This window comes from Balaenoptera physalus, assembly GCF_965194825.1.
Source record: "Balaenoptera physalus genome assembly, chromosome: X".
NCBI classification, from domain to species: domain Eukaryota; kingdom Metazoa; phylum Chordata; class Mammalia; order Artiodactyla; family Balaenopteridae; genus Balaenoptera; species Balaenoptera physalus.
The window spans coordinates 89,962,898-89,982,275 of NC_138903.1; the positions used below are offsets into that span (position 1 = coordinate 89,962,898).

Sequence of the window (19,378 nt, forward strand, 5' to 3'; positions counted from 1 at the left end):
CCCCAGCCCACCCCACCCCCAGCAGCAAGGTCGGTTTCTAACATGCCTACTAGCACTTTCTTGAAATGCATAAGAGCTTGCCTTACTCCCTACAACCTGATTTTTAAAAAATTCTTGAGGGGGATGGGGTGATTGTCTGTTTCAGGCTAATCCCTACCATGGAAACAGAACTGGAAGTCTTTACAACTGATACATTATTACTAGTGCTACTTCTCTTGCCTGATAACAGTCAGCATTCTTGTTTTCCCTTAAGATCCTTAATTACTGAGACCTGTTCAAGGGCAAGCACTCTGGCCAGGCTTAGATCACAAAATGGCTTGTACTAAATGAATAGGTGTTCTCTTATGTCCAGAAAGCCATGCCTGGTTTTCTTTCTCCATAGACCCCCCTACCTTATCTGCTTATAATATTTCTTTCCAATTCAGCCCATTTCAACCCAGGAGGACTTTTGGGGACTAACAAACACTGGTATCTGAGATAGAACAAACCACAACTAAGAACTTGAAGTATAAAAGCAATACTGCATGGTATTTCCAAAAGTGCTTAATAAACATTTCACAGGATTGCGCATAAACAACACACTTTTCCTGACATTCTGGCACAAGTAGAATCAGAGAGGCTTAACGTTAAAATGAAGTGCAGAGTCAGCTGTCCAGCATTCTACCCAATTCAAGCACCACAGTCTCCAATATCATCTTGCACACATGTCCACTGATGGCAGCAGCTGAGGTGCATACATATACAGAAAAGGGAGATTCTAGAACTTCCTTCTATCATATCACAAAGAAGGATAAATTCACAGAATCAACTACATGAGTGTCCAGGGAAAAAAATTCTTTTTTTTTTTAAACTTTTTAAATTGAGATATATTATACCCTTTAAACAAAATTTCTAATTTTATGAAAGGCATAAAAGGTCACAATTTTTCTTTACTTCTTTGGGGTAGGAAGAGGGAGGCAGAGTTGAGTGTATCCTTGAAAGTCCTTTTCTAATTTAAAATTAAAATCAACATCTGATCTTGACCTAAGAATTTTTCTATTGAGGGATAATTGACATAGAACACTATATTAGTTTCAGGTGTACAATTCAATGATTTGACATTTGTGTGTATTGCAAAATGAACATCACAGTAAGTCTGGTTACCATCAATCACCATACACAGTCACAGATTTTTTTCTTTCTTCTTGTGATGAGAACTTTTAAGATTTACTTGCAGCAACTTGTAAATATGCAATACAGTATTAATAACTATATTCACCATGCTATACATTACATCCCTGTGGCTTATTTATTTTATAACTGGAAATTTGTACCTTTTGAACCCCCTTCACTCATGTCACCTACTTCCCACCCCCATCCCCATCCCCCCAGTCTGGCAACCAACTATCTGTTCTCTGTATTTATGAGCTCCTTTTTTTTTCTTTTTAAGATTACTCATATAAGTGAGACCATAGGTTATCTTTCTCTAACTTATTTCACTTAGCGTAATGCTCTCGAAGTCCCTCCACATTGTCACAAATGGCAAAATTTCCTTTTTCTTAATGGCTCAATAGTATTCCAGTGTGTGTATTACATTTTTTTATCCATTCACCCATCAATGAACACTGAAGTTGTTCCCATGTCTCAACTATTGTAAATAATTCTGTAATAAACATGGGTGTGCATATTAAAAAACAAACAAACAAACAAAAAAAACAAAAAAAGAAGTTTGGGAGGGTGCCGCATCCCAAATCCATGAGGACAGAAGCCCCTGTGCTCAGTGCCCTTCTAGACCTTGCCCTATGTATCTCTTCATCTGGCTGTACATTCATATCCTTTATTATATCCTTTATCATAAACTGGTAAACATAAAATTATCGATATTAAACCCAAGGAGGGGTCATCAGAATCCTGATTTTTAGCTGGTCAGTGAGAAGTACAGGTGACAAGCTGGGACTTTCAACTGGTGTCTGAAGTAGGGGGAGTCTTGTGGGACTGAACCCTTAATTTGTGAGATCTGACACTAAGTAGATAGCGTTAGGACTAAATTGAATTGTAGGACACCCATCTGGTGTCAGAGAATTGCTTGATGTGTGGAAAAACCACACATCTGGTGTCAGAGATATTGTGTGGTAGTAGTGTGAGAGTAAAGGAGAAACACAGGAGAAAGAGTGCTTTTTCCCATACAGGTGTTCTTACACATTGATGGTAGAAATATTTAGTATTATAGCCATGGTAAACAATCTGGAAATATCTACTGATGTGTATAATATGATTCCATTTTAAAAAATCAATGACTGCTGCATAGCACAGGGAGATCAGCTCGATGCCTTGTGACCACCTAGAGGGGTGGGATAGGGAGGGTGGGAGAGAGGCTCAAGAGGAAGGGGATATGGGGATATATGTATACATATAGCTGATTCACTTTGTTATACAGCAGCAACTAACACAACATTGTAAAGCAATTATACTCCAATAAAGATGTTAAAAATAAATAAAAGTACACAAAAAAATCAATGACCAAAAAACATATTTACCTATCTATCATCTATCTATCTATCTATCTATCTATCTATCTATCTATCTATCTTCTATCATCTATCTATATCTATCTGTATAGATTTCTCTAAGTATGGGGAAAACAGAAAGATACATATTAGGTTATTAACATGTGTGGCAGGGGTAGAAGTGGAGAAGAGTTGGGGTAGCCAAGCAAAAAACAAAAGAAAAAAAAAGGCTGTGGTTATTAAATAAAGCATGTGTATAATTCACATTTATGCATTTAGGTAAAATTCTGTGGATATACATAAAAATATTTTTTTAATTATTTAGAAAATATAATGGAGGAAAAAAGATCCCATTTAATATAGCAGTGTAAAATTTTAGATTGCCTAGGAATTAAATGTATGTAAGGGCCTATATGAAAAGAACTTTGAATCTTTGATGAGAAACATGAAAGAAGACTTGAAAGAGGCATTCCATATTGCATGAGAAGACTCAATATTGCAAAAATGTCTGTCCTCAAATTATTTGTAACTGTAACGCAATCCCACTAGAATTTTTATTTTGGGATTTGGTAAAATATTCTGAATTTCATCTAGAAGGAGAAACAATCAATTTTTGGAGAGAACAGTGACAGGTACTTGCTCTATTAGATATTAAGATGTATTACAAAGCAACAGTAAATAAGACAGCATAGCAATGGCACAAGAAAAGACAGTGGATACGTTGACCAACACGCTATCCAATGGGGGGTTTGCCCAGGACTGAGGGGTTGCCCAGGACATGGGACTTTTGGTGCTAAAACTGAGACGGTCCTGAGCAAACTGGGATGATTGGTCATCCTAACAGTGGAAAAGAATAGACAGCCCAGAAACAAACCTTAATAGGTAATAGAGAATCACAAATCAGTGGGAAAAGGAAGGAATTCATAAGAGATGGTGCTCAGAGAAATGGTAACTATTTGGGAAAAAGTAAATTAGACTGCCTCCTTCATACCATATACCAAAATAAATTCCATGTGGACTAGTGAGTTAGATATAAACATAAAAGTGAAAATATGAAACAATAAGAAATTATATAGGTAAACATTTTCCTCAATCTGATATGGGGAAGAACTTCCTAAGTATAAATACAGGAGAAGATATCACAGAAGAAAATACAATTTACTTTTTATATGCATCAGAAAAAAAACACATACATGAGAAAGGCAAATTATAAATTGGAAGTAAAAGATTCGCAAAAAAAAGTATAACAGGCAAAAACAGCCACAGCAAAAGGAGCCTAAGGAGACATGATGACTAAATGTACTGTGGTATCCTGGATGATAAAGGACATTAGGCTAAAAAAAAAATAAGGAAACCTGAATAAAGTATGAACTTTAGTTAATAATGTATTGGTTCATTAGTTGTGACAACTGTACCATACTAATGTAAGGTGTAACAATAGAGGAAACTGGGTGTGGAGTATATGAAAACTCTGTACTGTCTTCACAACTTTTCTGAAAGTCTAAAGCTATTCTAAAATAAAAAGTTTATTAAAAATTTATATGATAAAACTGGCTAATATCCATACTATATAACTATAAAACATATAACTTAATATATATTATATATAACATGTAAATATATACATATAACATATAATGTATATACCATAACATAATATATAACTATTTAGCATACAAACAAATTAGAAAAATGAACGTCTTTGAAGAAACATGGTCAAAGCATATAAATAGGTGGTCAATATATGAAAAAATATTTAACCTTATTCTCATAAACTACCAAAGTTCTGGAAAGCAGTTTGCCAGCTTATATTAAGAGCCTTAAAATGTTCATACTTAGTCTAAGTCCACTTCAGAATAACTACCCTAAGGGGTTTATCTGAAGTGCACACAACATTTTATGGGCAAAGATGTTCTTCACTGGGTTATTTGTAATAGGAAATAAGTGGAAAAGATCTAAATGTGCAACATTTGGGGAATATTGTGATGAGCTTTATGATCTCTACATACTATGAAGCCATTCAAACATATTGAAGAAGAGTGTAGCATGACAATCAAGAGTATAGGTTTTGGAGACATCTGAATTCAAGTTGAAGCACCATCACTGGCTATGTGATTTTGGGCAAATCACTTAGTCTTTCTAAGCCCCACTTTTCTCATCTGTAAAATAGGGGCAATAACAGTTTTAACCCACAGGGATTTTGTGAGGATTAAATGAGATTATTCATGCGTCTAGCATAGTGCCTGGCAGATAGCTTAGTTAATAGTAACTCGCAATAACTCTAGGATGTAGGTTCTTACAGATGAGAAAATGGGACCAGAGAGAGGACGAGTCACTTACCCAAGGTCACACAGCTAGTAAGTGGTGAGCTGGGATTCAAACACAGAAAGTTTGGCTTCAAAACCCATGTTCATAACCACGACACTAAAATGTTAGCTGTTATTTGTGCCTTTGTTGCTGCTGCTGCTGCTTAATGACATAGGAAAATGATTATGGAAAGATGTTGAGTAAAAAAATAGAATACAAAATTATATGTGTAGTATTATTCTTATTTGTCTTCGAAATTTTTGTATATGTACATAAACATGCATGGATAAAAGACTGGAAGAAAAATATGCCAATATATTAAAATGATTGTCTTTTGAGTAAAGTGTTGAGAACAATCCTGGCACACAGGAAATGTTAAGTATTATCATTATGATCATTTGTTTTGATGTTCTGAAGATACACCAAAATGGTCTAAATGTGAATTTAGTTTGTATTTTTCCTGCTCAGGACTCATACTTCCTGAATCTGAGAATTCACATCTTTAATTCTTCAGTTCTGGAACACTCTCAGCCATTACTTCTTTGAATATTACTTTTTTTTTCCATTTGTCCTCTATGTCTCTTTACCTCTCTTTCATATTTTTAATTATTTATCTATTTCTTTGTGTTATATTTTGTAGATGTGTTCCAGTTTACCACTTTTTAGCTGTGCCCAATCTATGGTTTAATCTATCCATTGAGTTTTTAATATTAAAACTTTCTTTTTTAATTTCTAGAATTCTCTTTCAAAACTACTTGGTCTTTTTTAAAAAAATAGCGTCTTGTTTTTTTCTCATGTTTCACTTATGTCTTTAATCTTAAGCATAGTTATTTTACAGTGTGCATTAGATGATTCTATTATCTGAAGATCTGGGGTCTAATCCTGCTGTTGTATCTTGAGACATTGGCTTATGGCGGGGTGTTTCTTCATGTGTTTTATAGTTTTTTATTGTAAGTCATGTTCAGTGTAGCTTTACCTGTGGGGATCTTGTGGAGGATTTGTCCCTTTAGAGCTGTTTTATGTTGCTTCTGCCAAGTAGTTTGAGGGATATCAACAGCTAGGACCCACTTTGTGCTACTTTTTGGATCTGGAGGATTCTTGGACTGTGCAAGAAGTATACATTTTGAATCTCAAACTCATGCGAAAGAAGGCTTGAGAATACAAATCCTCGTGGGAAGACCTTTTTTCCACCTTCCCAGATCCCAGGTTGTTTCTCGATACTAGTGAATGGATTTTTTTGTCTAGTTCACCCTTACTGAAGATGTAGTCCTTTGAAAGTTCCAACTTTCTACAGGTGTCCCAGCTCCAACTCTCTGCCTTACTTAGGCCCAAGGCTCTGTCTCCTGCCTCTACATGGGCATCAGAATCTAAGCACCCTACTTTGTGAGATAACCAAGCCACTTGCACCACACCATCAGAGCGGCTAAAACTTCAACATTCACTAAATGTTCTTGTGTTCGGTTTTCCACTATGTGTTTCGACCCCTAGTGATTTCCTTTACTTACCTGTAAACTCAGCTATACATTTAAAAGGATGTTATATTTTATTCTGTATTTCCAAGTGTTTTGTAACGTGGTTGGACTTTCAGGTTATTTTGGCCACCGCATTACTGAAAATGGATATCAAAGATTATTTTTAAAGGTAAGTAATCCTAGGATGGCAGGCAGCATTGTCTTAGATGTTAGATACAAACTACTATGCATAAAATAGATAAGCAGCAAGGATATATTGTACCACACAGGGAATTACAGCCATTATCTTGTACTAACTTTTAATGGAGTATAATCTGTAAAAATACTGAATCACTGTGCTGTACACCTGAAACTAGTATAATATTGTAAATCAACTATACTTCAATTTTAAAAATTCTTATTTAGAAGGTCATCCTCCTTTCTTTCATGGAAGAATGTAAATGGATTTTTCTGCCCTATTTCATCATCTTTAAATATTTCTGCTTGCCTAAAAAAGAAAACAAAACTGTCAACCTACCAGTTATCTGAGGCCTGCTGTCTTTTTTCTTTTATCCTAATCTTGGCGTATTTGGTAGAATACCAGAATTTGTGCCAGTTTCTTGAAAAGAACTTTGTTGAAAAGGACTATAGTGAGGGTGAGAAGGATACATTTTACATATGTCATATATATATATTATGGATGGGTCTTATTTATTTATTTATTAACTTACTTACTTACTTATTTATTTATTTATGGCTGTGTTGGGTCTTCGTTTCTGTGTGAGGGCTTTATCTAGTTGCGGCAAGCGGGGGCCACTCTTCATTGCGGTGCACGGGCCTCTCACTATCGCGGCCTCTCTTGTTGCACAGCACAGGCTCCAGACGTGCAGGCTCAGCAGTTGTGGCTCACGGGCCTAGTCGCTCCGCGGCGTGTGGGATCTTCCCAGACCAGGGCTCGAACCCGTGTCCCCTGCATTGGCAGGCAGACTCTCAACCACTGCGCCACCAGGGAAGCCCAGGTCATTTTTAATATGAGAAAATTGACCAGATTAATGATCCTCAACTTTTTTAGTGAGTTCAGCTACAAAAATAAAAGGTGCTTGGCATGCTTCTTAGAAAGGAGAGAGTAATATATTTCCTTTCACACATTTCAAGAACAAATGTGTAATACGGATACACAACAGGTAGTAAATGGGCGAATCTTGAATGGTGGGTCATCCTCATTTTTTCCCTTTTTTTTTTTTTTTTTTTTGACCGCACTGCGCAGCATGCAGGATCTTAGTTCCCCGACCAGGGATCAAACCCGCGCCCCCTGCAGTGGAAGCGCAGAGTCTTAACCACTGGACCACCAGGGAAGTCCCTTGCTCCTCTTATTTAGTCATCAAAACTTACCCTATCTACCTTGGAATTACATTTCTGACTTAAAAATCTATCAGGTCCCTACTTCCAGTATTGTCCTTTTTCAGCCCTTGGCACTGGTGTGATTGTAATCTTCCTAAAACATGTGCTTGAAATACTTTAGAGGTTCACCATCACCTTCAAAATAAAATCTAAACTCCTTAACATGGCATAACTAAATAGTACATGTCTACCTTGTGATCCTTATTTCCAGAGATTCTCCAATATCCACCTTGCATTATTTATTTATTTATTTTTATAAATTTATTTTATTTATTTTAAAAAAATTTTTGGCTGCGTTGGGTCTTCGTTGCTGCGCGCGGGTTTTCTCTAGTTGCGGCAAGCGGGGGCTACTCTTTGTTGCTGTGCGCGGGCTTCTCATTGAGGTGGCTTCTCTTGTTGCAGAGCATGGGCTCTAGGCACGCGGGCTTCAGTAGCTGTGGCACACGGGCTCAGCAGTTGTGGCTCGCGGGCTCCAGAGCGCAGGCTCAGCAGCCGTGGCGCACTGGCCCAGTTGCTCCACGGCACGTGGGATCTTCCCCGACCAGGGCTTGAACCCGTGTCCCCTGAACTGGCAGGCGGATTCCCAACCACTGTGCCAGGGAAGCCCCTACATTGCATTTAAATCCCACTAGATTACTAGCACTTCCCCCAAATTCTATATATTCTTATTAGGCCTAAGAAAATATTTAATGAGACTATTATTGGTTTTAATGAAAATATTATTGATGAATTTGCTTCCATTAAAGGCAGGAAAGTAAAATTTAACTCTGCTTTTAGTGTTGATAAAATATTTATACTTAATGCTGTGACTTGTAATGTATCTACTTTTCAATTTTTCCAACATTTTTTCAACTGCTTTAATGTTCTGGAAAAAATTAACCATTCAAGAATACACAAAAACACATATACGGGGCCCACATTTTTACTTTTTCCTCACACTCCAGTATGGCTCAGTATGGCATTGTCTTTATTTAAAATTTTGATGTTTTGTTCATCATGAATTTTTGCACTAATTTTGATTTTTAAAATATTGCATTAAAGTATTTATCTTGATCACGGAGTTTTTTGGCATCCCCTTAAATTTTGCACACAAGGTGAATGCCTTACTCACCCCCCCCTTATCCCATCCCTACTTGAGGTCCTTAGATATATAAATAATCTATTTGCAACTAGTGGGCATCTGAAATTACTGTAGCTGAGATATAGGATTTTTATTCCTGGAAGTGGTTTCCATCACCTCTCCGCTTCTTAGTACAGAGCTCAGAGTTCTGAAGTGGGGAGAAATTTTATTTTTAACATAATATTAATTTTTTAGAAGAGCAAATAGAAGAGTCAGGAAGATGACAAGGATGCTGACCAGCACTGCTTCTACTCACTATTGTACTGGAAGCCCGTGAATAAAGCAAAACAAACCAAAAAGTGTAAGGCTTAGAAAGAAACAAAAGCAATGTTGTTACAGATGATATGTTTTTTTTAATTTTCTACTAGAAAAATCCAAGAGGATCTACAAACTACTGGGTACAAGGATATATAAAAATGAGAGTTTGATTTTTCTTCCAAAAAAATAATATTAATTTTTGAATAAGTAATATAGTCACATGATTCAAAATTCAAAAGGCATAGAGAAAAGATATATAGTAAAAAGCCTCCCTCTCACTCCTACTCTCTAACCACCCAGTTCCTCTCCCTGCAAGCAATCAATGTTAACAATATCCTTCAAGAGATAATTTATGCTTATTCAAGCAAATGTGTACATGTATTTTAATCCCCCCCTTTTGTACAAATGGTAGCATATTGTGTCTTAAATACTGCTGTTTTAATTTAACAATATGTATTGGAGCTCATTCCATATCGGTATATAAAGAGGTTCCTCATTTTGTACATGTGAGTATATCTGCAGGATGAGTTCCTAGAAGTCAGATTTCTGGAATAGGTTTATACATCTATCAATTTGGTAGATATTGCTAAACTGCTGTCCATGGAGGTGGTACCAATTTACATTCTGACCAGTAAAGAGTACCTGCTTCCTTGCACCCACAAAGATGATATCTCAGTGCAGGTTTTAAAAATTTCTCTTAAATATAAACATCTTTTCACATGTTCAAGAGCCATTTGCATTTCTATTTCTTTGTGCTGTCTCTTTATATCCTTTGCCCATCTATTGAGTGATTTTTCTTTTATTATTGACTTGTAGGAGCCCTTTATATAAGAAGTAAATTAGGTCCTTTGTAGAAAAGTTTCAAATATTTGTTCCTCATTTGTTTTTCTTTTAACTTTGCTTATGGAAGTTTTTGCTGTTCATAATTTTTTATGTAGACAAAATTAATAACCCTTTCTTTTTTCGCTTCTGAGTTTTGTGTGAAGTGGGGAAGCTGAAAGCCCACTAAAGAATAAAGCCCGAAGGAGATCTTGGTAATCACTATATCAGTAAGGAAGGGAATATGAATCAGAGTTGACTGTTAGAAATTTGTAAAATTCTGTAACCTTTGTAACTTCCCTGTATTTATTCTGCATGTTGTCCCATGTCTATTCTCCCATGGTGATTCAAAGCAAAACCCTTACTATGCTAAGAGCCTATATGCTTGTCTTGTGGAGAATGGAGTGATTAGGAATTATAGTTAATCTGATGGGAAGAACCTCAAAGTGTTGGCAGCTTCAAGAAAAAAAGAAGAAAATGAAGCATCCCTGGGACCTGCCTAAGGGAAAGAAAAAAAAGAAAGTGCTTGAAAAATGGGGATCAGCTCTTTCAACCTGGTGGTGTATGCTGCCACATAATGATGGAGAGCTGTTGAGAAAAACAACTAAGCCGTGTTGATAATGTTTCCTTTGTAGTGACAAGGTACATCTAGCAATATCATGACCACCTGAGATTTTTAATTTGAACAATACTGGTTTAGTACACAGGTCAGTCATGTTATGTAGCAAATGGTTTAAGCTTTAAGGAAATAACTATAGGTCTGAAGGACAGTTTAACAAATATAGTAGGCCCTCTGTATCCACAGGTTCCACATCTGTGGATTTAACCAACCGCAGATTGAAAATATTCGGAAAAAAATCCATAAAGTGCCAAAGAGCAAAACTTTTAATTTCCTGAACTTTGGCAACTATTTACATGGCACTTACATTGTATTTTATTGGGCATTATACGTAATCTAGAGGTGATTTAAAATATACATACAGCAGGATGTAAGTTATATGCAAATACTACATTTTATATAAGGGACTCGAGCATCTGCATATTTTGGTATCTGCAGAGGTTGGGGGGTGTCCTGGAACCAATCCCCCTGTAGGGATGACTGTACTGCTGACTCCCTGCCTCCCCACTTTTCCTTTTTCCTTTTTGTCTTTCTACTCATTCCTCCTTACCTTATCAGAATACAGTTTAAAACTCAAATGATATTTTATCTTTTTTTTCCTCTTGGCTTGTTTCTAACTTTTCCCGTGAAAAGTTTATAGAACATTGTGTGTAATCTTGTGACTTTGGCCATATGCTTATGTTCCTCAAATTGGAGGGCAGCAATAAATTCCAGGGGTTACCCATGGGGATGGCCATTTGTGTAACTTCCTCTCTGAAGCCTGTTCAACGTGATCAGTTGTGTTATCTCCCTCTCTTCCCGGTCACTTTTGCTGCCCTTTGAATCCCAAGGCATGGTCTCACTGGCACATTATTCTATCCCCTACCTCTTTCCCTATAATCTGTTTTACTCCCTCTCCACTTTACTCCAGATTTCTCTCACAGCTCCCTCATATTCCTAACATGTCCCCTCCTGTCCATCCCCACTTCCACTATCTGAATTCAATCCTCCACAGTCTCTTGCCTGAACTAACAAAATACCCTCACTATTCTCCTAGTCTTAATCCAACTACCATATAGCTGTGAAAATGATCTTTCTAAATGCATATATGAGGGTAAGGGGAGGACTTTCATTTATCGTAAGCAATTCTATATTGCTTGAAAGTTTTAAAACATGCAGGTAGTACTTTTGTCATGAAACAAGTACAAATATTATATTATTCCACTTTAAAATTCTCCAACAGCTATCCATTGATTGCAACATAAAACTCAAACTTCTTAACATTACATGCTCCTTTAGCTCTGCCACTTTATCAACTAGTTAGCTTCATGAAGTGACTTCTTGCTTTTTTCTTGTTCTCCCAGACAACAACTCTGCCAGGATGATCAAAGTTGCTCAGTTCTGAATAATAATAATAAATAATAGCTACATTAAAGTACTTACAGTGTGCCAAGCACTTTACATGCAATCTCATTTTTTAACCCTGTGAGGTAGGCATTACCATCTATGTTTTTTATAAAGAAACTGAGGATCAGAGGTTAAGTGACTTCCCTAATGTCACGCAGGTACTGGCCGAGTCAAGATTTGAACCCAGTTCTGCCTAACTCTAAAACTTCGGCTCTTTCCACTCTATGATGGCATCTCTAGAATGAAATGTTCTCGTCATTCTGGCCCCACCTTCTAGAGAAACATTACTTCCTATCTTTAAACACTTTAGGAGGAAGTTTAGTATAGTATTTCGGTCCATGAGCTCTGGAGTCAAACTGCCTGGGCTCAAATCCTATTCCTAACCTTGAATAATTTCTCCGAGCTTCAGCTTCTCCATCTGTAAAATGAATATGATAATAGCTCCTCTCACACAGAATTGTTAATTTTTAAAAAGATGATCCAATGTAAAATACTTAGTACATTGTGTGGCAAGCAGTATGCATACCCTCAATAAAGCATAGCTATTATTATTATATTGCAGATACATCTCAAAATTCTGTTGGCCCTTTTGCTCATCTGGAGTTCCTGGTCAGTACCTCTGAATCCTGGTTTGCCATATCCTAATTATCCCTTCTATGTATTTCTGTGTAGCATAATTATATTGTATAGGCTTTGCCTTTTTGAGGGATTTTTCCAAGACAGCTTTAGATATACAACTTTTAATTCATAGATTAAACAGCTAATTGCTCAATTGCTGCTCACTTGTTAAGGTTTAAGAATGTAATGATTTAATTGTCAAATAGCTTTAGCATTTCTTATATAAGTGCTAAAAATAGTAATTCAATTCTTTTATTGCAGGATTCATCTTTTTTGCCCGGTGTATTGTGATCAGTTCCACTTACTTGTCTTCATAGTGGGACCTCGGGATGACCAGAGTAACCTCGGGTGTAGTCTCATCTGCTCTTCTGTTGGCTCACTTTGTGTCAGGGGCCTTAGGGATAGTCTGGTTCCAGTTTTCACAGTATGCTTGCATAAACCCTAGAGGTCCTGAGACAGTGCCTTAGGAACCAGGGGGAGGTGGTGCATAGGGATGGGGAGGCGGTGCATAGGGATGGGCAGGAGAGAAGAGCAAGCAGGCCTCCAGACACCTCCACCACCAGAGCAGCTTTGTATTTATATTTTATATCTTAGGCTTCTTTTCATTTCAGGAAGAGTCTGCTAATCCAATCCTTTTGTTTTATATTGAGTCTTGAATTTTCTACCCTGAATATTTGAAATGAGGACTTTTAATGTCATTAGGGCTGACAGTACCCTTTCTATCAAGGTTCTGAAAATAAATTTCTTAGGCTGACAAGACAAACAAGAGCTCAAATTGTTGCTCTGGTACGTAACCTCCAAGAGGATGCAGGCAAATGGTCTACCTTTTCATTCCCCTTGTCCTGTGTCTAGTAGCATCGAAAATATACTTGGTGCTCAAGCGTATTGCATGAATCTGACAGACCCCCTTTCTCATTATGTATGTTAGCTAAGCAAGCAATAATACTTTGTAAAACAGACATATCAGTTTGTGTCTAAAGGTAATGAGAATACTTTAACAGGTAATGAAGAATAAGAAATAATGATAAAGTAAAAAAATATAATAAGTAATATATAATAAAAAGGAAGAAGTAAGAATATGGAAAAGACTAAAGGATACTTCCTTTATGACTTGAGTGAGGTGTTACATGAACACTTAAATTTTATAGGGGGGGAAAATCAACATGGGCATATAGATACAAGGTATACACCAGATACCCATCCTAAAAGCCTGATTTCTCCTGGACTTCAAATGCCATTATTCCTACTACTCTGCTGCTGCTACTACTACTTCTTTACCATGTACATGTTATCCAAACAGCAGCCAGGCACTGTTAAAACTTAAGTTATATCACGTCATATCACATCACTGTCTGCTAAAAACCCTCAAATGGCTCCCCATCTTGCTTGGTAAAAGCCAAGTCCTCACAATGGCCTATAACGCCCTACATGATCAGCACATCCCCACCCGCCGTCCCCCCATCTGTCTCTGACCATATTTCTTACTATTCTCCTACTCATTTTACTCCAGCCACACTGACCTTCGACTTCTCTTCTACACTGGTGTCACAGCATGCAGTTCCAACTTAGGGCCTTTGGACTTGGCGTCACCCCTACCTGAAACGTTCTTCTTTCAGATACCTACATGGCTTGGTCACTTAGTTCTTTCAGGTCTCTGCTGAAATGCCACCTCCCCAAAGAGACCTTCTCCAATCGTCTTTAGCTAAAATAACAATGCCCCACAAACATACCCTGACACCCTTACTCTGCTGCTTCTCCTCGGCACTCATTATATTGACATATGGATGTGTTTGTTGCCTGTCTCCCCATACTAAAACAGAAGCTCCACACAGGCAGGGACTGTTTCTGTGTACTGATGAAATCCTGGCATCAAAAACAGTGTCCAGGGGCTTCCCTGGTGGCGCAGTGGTTGAGAATCTGCCTGCCAATGCAGGGGACAAGGGTTCGAGCCCTGGTCTGGGAAGATCCCACATGCCGCGGAGCAACTAGGCCCGTGAGCCACAATTACTGAGCCTGCGCGTCTGGAGCCTGTGCTCCGAAACAAGAGAGGCTGCGATGGTGAGAGGCCCGCGCACCGCGACAAAGAGTGGCCCCCGCTTGCCACAACTAGAGAAAGCCCTCACACAGAAACGAAGACCCAACACAGCCATAAATAAATAAATAAACAAATACTTAAAAAAAAACAACAACAACAGTGTCCGGCGTAGTAGGTACTTAAATGCTTGGTGAATTGTGTTTTCATCAGGAGTTTTAAAAATTTCCTTGTAGTGCCTATATGGTGGGAAGTTAAACAGGGACTTGAGGCTTCTAGAAATGTGTATTTCTCAACTTTCATGGATTTGCACTAGAGGCTCCCAACAAGTAGTTCCACTTTAGGTCTATACTCCAGTCCACTAGGATTTGAAATAAGAGGAGGGGAATCCAGTCACTATAATCTCTTCTACTACACTCAGGGAACTAACCATCAGCACTGAATTCCTTCCCTCTCCATCTCATCTCTAGGTTCTTTTTTCTAACAAAAAGGTCAGGGGTCCCTGGAATACTGTGCCATAATTTGCACAGAACAGGTACCCAGGCTGACTACATTTCAGCCTTGGAACCAGCCCACACCAAATCTCTCCTGGGTGTAGGTGATAACCAGAATAGAAAGCCTTCTCAATCAGACTTGAATCTTGTAGAAGCTTTTATTTCAGTGATTAAAAGAACGCAGTAAATGGAAACTATGCTGGTTTACATTAGGCATGCACCTCTACCTGAAACTGCTGTTAGTTTTTGACTGGCCTAAATCTTTATAACTTATTTTTTCATTTAGGCACATCTTTAAATTTTTTTGGACCCTGAAATACAGGGTAAGTTAACTTCTTCCTTGTGGCAGTTTAGTATGAGAATTATGTTCGCTGGCTAGATTCCTTTAACTAAAGGCCTCTAGACTCTCAGGCTACCTGTACTAGCTCAAGACTGTACTTTATATATAGATATTTAAGTGAATCACAGTATAAGGGAGGGAGATAATCTAGAAAGGTGAAATGTACTGTATGAATACTCCATACATTTTTTTTCCAGCACTGATAATCAAACACTAGATAAGGAGGCCTACAGTCAAGTACCAAATTACCCTTTCCCCCACTGCTGCCCTTTCTGAGAGACACAAAGATGTATATCGATCTCTCCAGAAATCTGAAAGGAATCCACACAAATAACAGATTATTACCTATGTGGTCCCACTGTCAAATTATAGAGCAGCTCCACTATTAAAATTATAGGAAGCAGTTAATGGGACTATGAAGAAAGCATCGTCCCACATACAGTAACATACATCTAGCAGAGTTTTCCATTCATCTGTCAATTGTTTCCCCAAGATTAGCATTAAAAAACACAACCCCAAACACATCTGACCCTCAAACCACCCCCACACACAAAAATTGGTCTTTGTTCATTCTCAGATGACAGGATGTCCCAAGAGTGACAAAGGTGGGAGCCGATCCCCCCACAGCCTTTTCTTCAACCATCCCATCAACTGCTCTTCATTTCTTGAACTACCTTCCTTTTCCAGAGAGGTAATACTCAGGTCAGTCAGAAAGGCTTTCTGAGAAGACTGGCTTGGATTTCTGGGTCTGTTCCAGTCGATTCAAGATGAATTGGCTTGTATCAATGAAGCGCTCAACGCAGTTCACAAAACAGGCCTCAGCCCGACTGTCCAACTTTGGCCCAGGCTTGTCCATGCACTTTTCCTGCTCAGGACAAGATACAGAATCACAAAGGGAACTTGGAAAAAAAAGGAAGGGGAGCTTCTTGTTGCTTAGAGGAAAAACTTCACCTAAAAACAGTATCTGATATGTTAATAATAGTTCACATTTGGCAGCTTACTTTGTGGCAATTTTCTATAGGCTTACATTAAATTCTCACAACAACCCTATGGAATAGATACTATTATTAATCTTCATTTTACAAAGACGGAAGTTGTGGCACAGAGATACTCTGTCCTAAGTCATGGGGCCAGAAAATGGTGGAGCTGAGATATTACAAAGCAAGATAGGTAGCAAAATACAAGGGAAGTTAACCCTTCGCTGAATTTGGTTCAAACTCTACAATGCTGCTTGCATTAAATGCCTTTAAGACACACTAAAACCTACCAAAGGAAAAAAAGAATATCTATGACTGGAGATTCTGTAACGTCTACGTAAGCCAGAGGCTCTTGAATCCTCTCTCAAGACGAATGGAAAATTGTATGAATTTTCCTAAAGGGCCCACAGCTTTCAGATTCTTAAAGGAGTCCTTAACCACACCACCTGCTGGTCCAAATGTAATGAATCAGATTTTTAAAAAGAATCAAAGCACTCTGGTTCAAGGAAGACAGGAGTTCAGTAAGCATTTTTTTAAGGGTCAGAGTCCAGCAATACCATAAGTTTATGGTTCAAATGAATTTCGTTCATTATTCTCTGTTGTGTACACAAGTATCAGACTCTCCACTTCCAAGGAAAATTATCCTTGGCCTCTGAATTCTGTGAATTTTGTATGTCAAGGCAGGGCAGTTATGCTGTCTTTGGCTGCCAGAGAACACTTTGATCCCAAGCTGCAAATAAATGCCTTCTACCCTTTTGCCAAAGTCCCCTCACAGGGCATACTCAATTCCTCAACCTTCAGACCTGAAACGGCTTAGTATTACACAACAATCCAACAAGAAGGCAAAAAAGTGTGTATGTTGGTAGAGATTACCCCACTTTTATAGTTAGTGGGCTAGAGCCACTCACTTCTCACGAGGGACGCTTAGAGCAACTGAGTAATCAAGGCAAACTCTGAAGAGTGCAGGGACAGGAGATTCACTGATTCTCTGGGACTCAGGGTGCCAAAAATGAAATCCCAGTACTGGGGGCTCTCCTCAGTCTTGGTGACCAGCACTGGCAGCTTCAACCTTAGGTGCCTAAAGTGCTGGTAGGGACAATGGCATAAGTCTTCTACGATCTCCAATCCTCTGCACTAACAAAGCCGAGGTCCGGCGTGACAGCCCTCTGAGAAGCGGAGTCACTCTTTTTCCCTTCCGGCTCGACCTGAGGAACCTAAGGAAACCAAAGGGTGCTGCTGGGTCCTCTCCCTTCCCCGAATCCCAGGCGTCGTGGCGAGTTGCGCGAGGCAAGGGCAGGAAAGTAGGTACAGTGGCCAGGTCCCAGCCCCAGGCTCCTCACCCAACAAAGTTCCGTCATCTGGTGCACCAGCTGCTGGAAGCGCTGCTTCTGAGTCTCTACCTCGATGAAATGCTGCAGCTGCGGGTCGACCGAGCCCAAACCCGCTGCGGAGGAAGACGAGGAGGACTCCATCCCAGCGCGGCCACGCGTGCCGAGACAAACTCCGCACCAACTCGCCGACCTTCACGCGTCTCCGCGGCGGAACCGGAACCACAATCCACTGCCTCCGGGACTGCCCGGGGAGCGCACTGCGCCGGCGCACGGCCCTACGCGCGGGCCCGCCCCCCGCTCTGGGCGTTCCTCCCAGCCGCCCGCGCGCCTCGCACTTGCCCGCGCGCGGCCCCGCGGCGGCGCCGCACCTGCGCCCTGAGGTTTCAGGACTCGTCGCCCAGCGCCGTGGCGCTGTTGAGACCTTACTTCAAAAAGACAAGAAAGAAAGAAGGTAAAAAAAGGAAGTTACTTCAGACCATGTGGCCCATTCCTGGCCGGCCCAATAGCCCCGCCCCTGCCGGCTTCCAAATTGACCCGCGCTTTCCCCACTGCCAAGCTAGTGCTCGGTCCGGACTGCTGGGCCCGTCACTTAGCTGTCCTGGGCCCCTAGCTCTAGTTCTTTAATGGAGTTTACCCCGCCTGAGGTAGGGAAAAGAGGATCTGGCAGTATTTGTCTCCAACTGTCAGATTCATTCCAATAGCATCTAATGCCTACTGCGTGTCAGGCAGTGTGCTTTGGTTTGTGATCACTGTCTCTGATTCAGAAGCAGAATTTTCCAAGAGCCAGAGGGGTTAAATGCGGAGAATCCTGTGGAGTTCTCCAAGTAGGAATATGACAAACCAGTGCCACACAGCAGTTTTATAGGGCGCTTCAGAGAGGCTGCATGATTAATCGAAATAGCAAGAAACTTTCATGCTTTCCAGTAATTTTATTTTATCAAAACACCCTCCCCTCCCATTTTTATGACACCATTTTATTCCTGCCAAATTCTGCCTCCCTCCCCGCAAGCTCTATTGCCTACCCAAAGAGCAGTTGGACCCATTGTGAGGCTATTTACATTCCCTCCCTCCCCAAAAATGTTTCCATCCCAAATTCAGTCTGTTTTAATACTCTTGGGAAATTTCCTCTCTGGGGGAAAATACCAGGTACAATAATTCCTTGGCCTTTGCTCAGAAGGTACTATCCAAGGGAAGAGATAGAAAGGCATTCCTAGATGTGGAGAGGGGCCTTTGTGTATTCAGCAAGAGCACAAAGGCTCCAGGGCCAGTAAGCCTGGGATTTCCTCAAAGAAAGTGAAATTGGGGCTTGTGGAGTAGAGGAGTAGAACCAAGAAGCTTATTGGTGAGCTCAGGATTCTTCATCCATGACATCTAGAATGTTGCTCAGAAGAATTTTGAAGGTGGGACGTTCATCTGCTTTCTAAAACCAAAGAAAAAATAGTGTTATAGTGGACTAGAGTCCAAAATTCAAGGGAAACACAGTGAGTAAACAGCAAATGTTTATGAAGTTTATGCTATGTGCCCAGTAGCATACCCTGTGGATTACCAAAAGAAAAAAAGGGGTGGGGGGAGAAATAGAAGTGCTCCATAAAGTCCTTGTGCGCTTTAAATCTTTAGTAACTCGGCTTATTAATGTGGTGAGGACACTGTGAAAATTTCACTGACAAACACTGATTAAAACTAAGGGCAAAATTCATTACATAATTGTGCACCAATGCATTCTTATTTTGGAACCTCAA

The 19,378-nt window shown here is 39.5% G+C and overlaps 2 protein-coding genes and 1 long non-coding RNA gene across 4 annotated transcripts in view; all 3 read right to left on the reverse strand.

Annotated features, from left to right (window-relative positions):
• The window catches only part of LOC309653277, a 115,887-nt gene extending 103,041 nt beyond the window's left edge, over window positions 1–12,846 (reverse strand). Inside the window, exon 1 of the long non-coding RNA XR_014259063.1 lies at window positions 7,997–12,846. This is a non-coding gene — a long non-coding RNA (uncharacterized lncRNA). The remainder of the gene's footprint in view (window positions 1–7,996) is intronic.
• A 2,289-nt stretch (window positions 12,847–15,135) lies between these two features.
• Window positions 15,136–17,881, reverse strand: TIMM8A (translocase of inner mitochondrial membrane 8A). The gene is made up of 2 exons (XM_082447837.1): window positions 17,649–17,881; window positions 15,136–16,196 (listed from the first exon to the last, which is right to left on the reverse strand). The coding sequence occupies exons 1-2, from the start codon at window positions 17,778–17,780 to the stop codon at window positions 16,035–16,037; spliced, it is 294 nt and encodes a 97-aa protein (XP_082303963.1). The 5' UTR covers window positions 17,781–17,881; the 3' UTR covers window positions 15,136–16,034.
• A 36-nt stretch (window positions 17,882–17,917) lies between these two features.
• BTK (Bruton tyrosine kinase) overlaps window positions 17,918–19,378 on the reverse strand; it is a 32,244-nt gene continuing 30,783 nt past the window's right edge. For both annotated transcript variants that reach the window (XM_082447839.1, XM_082447838.1), the window contains one exon: window positions 17,918–19,059. In XM_082447839.1, the coding sequence (XP_082303965.1) occupies window positions 18,988–19,059 (72 nt within the window). In that variant the 3' untranslated portion in view covers window positions 17,918–18,987. The remainder of the gene's footprint in view (window positions 19,060–19,378) is intronic.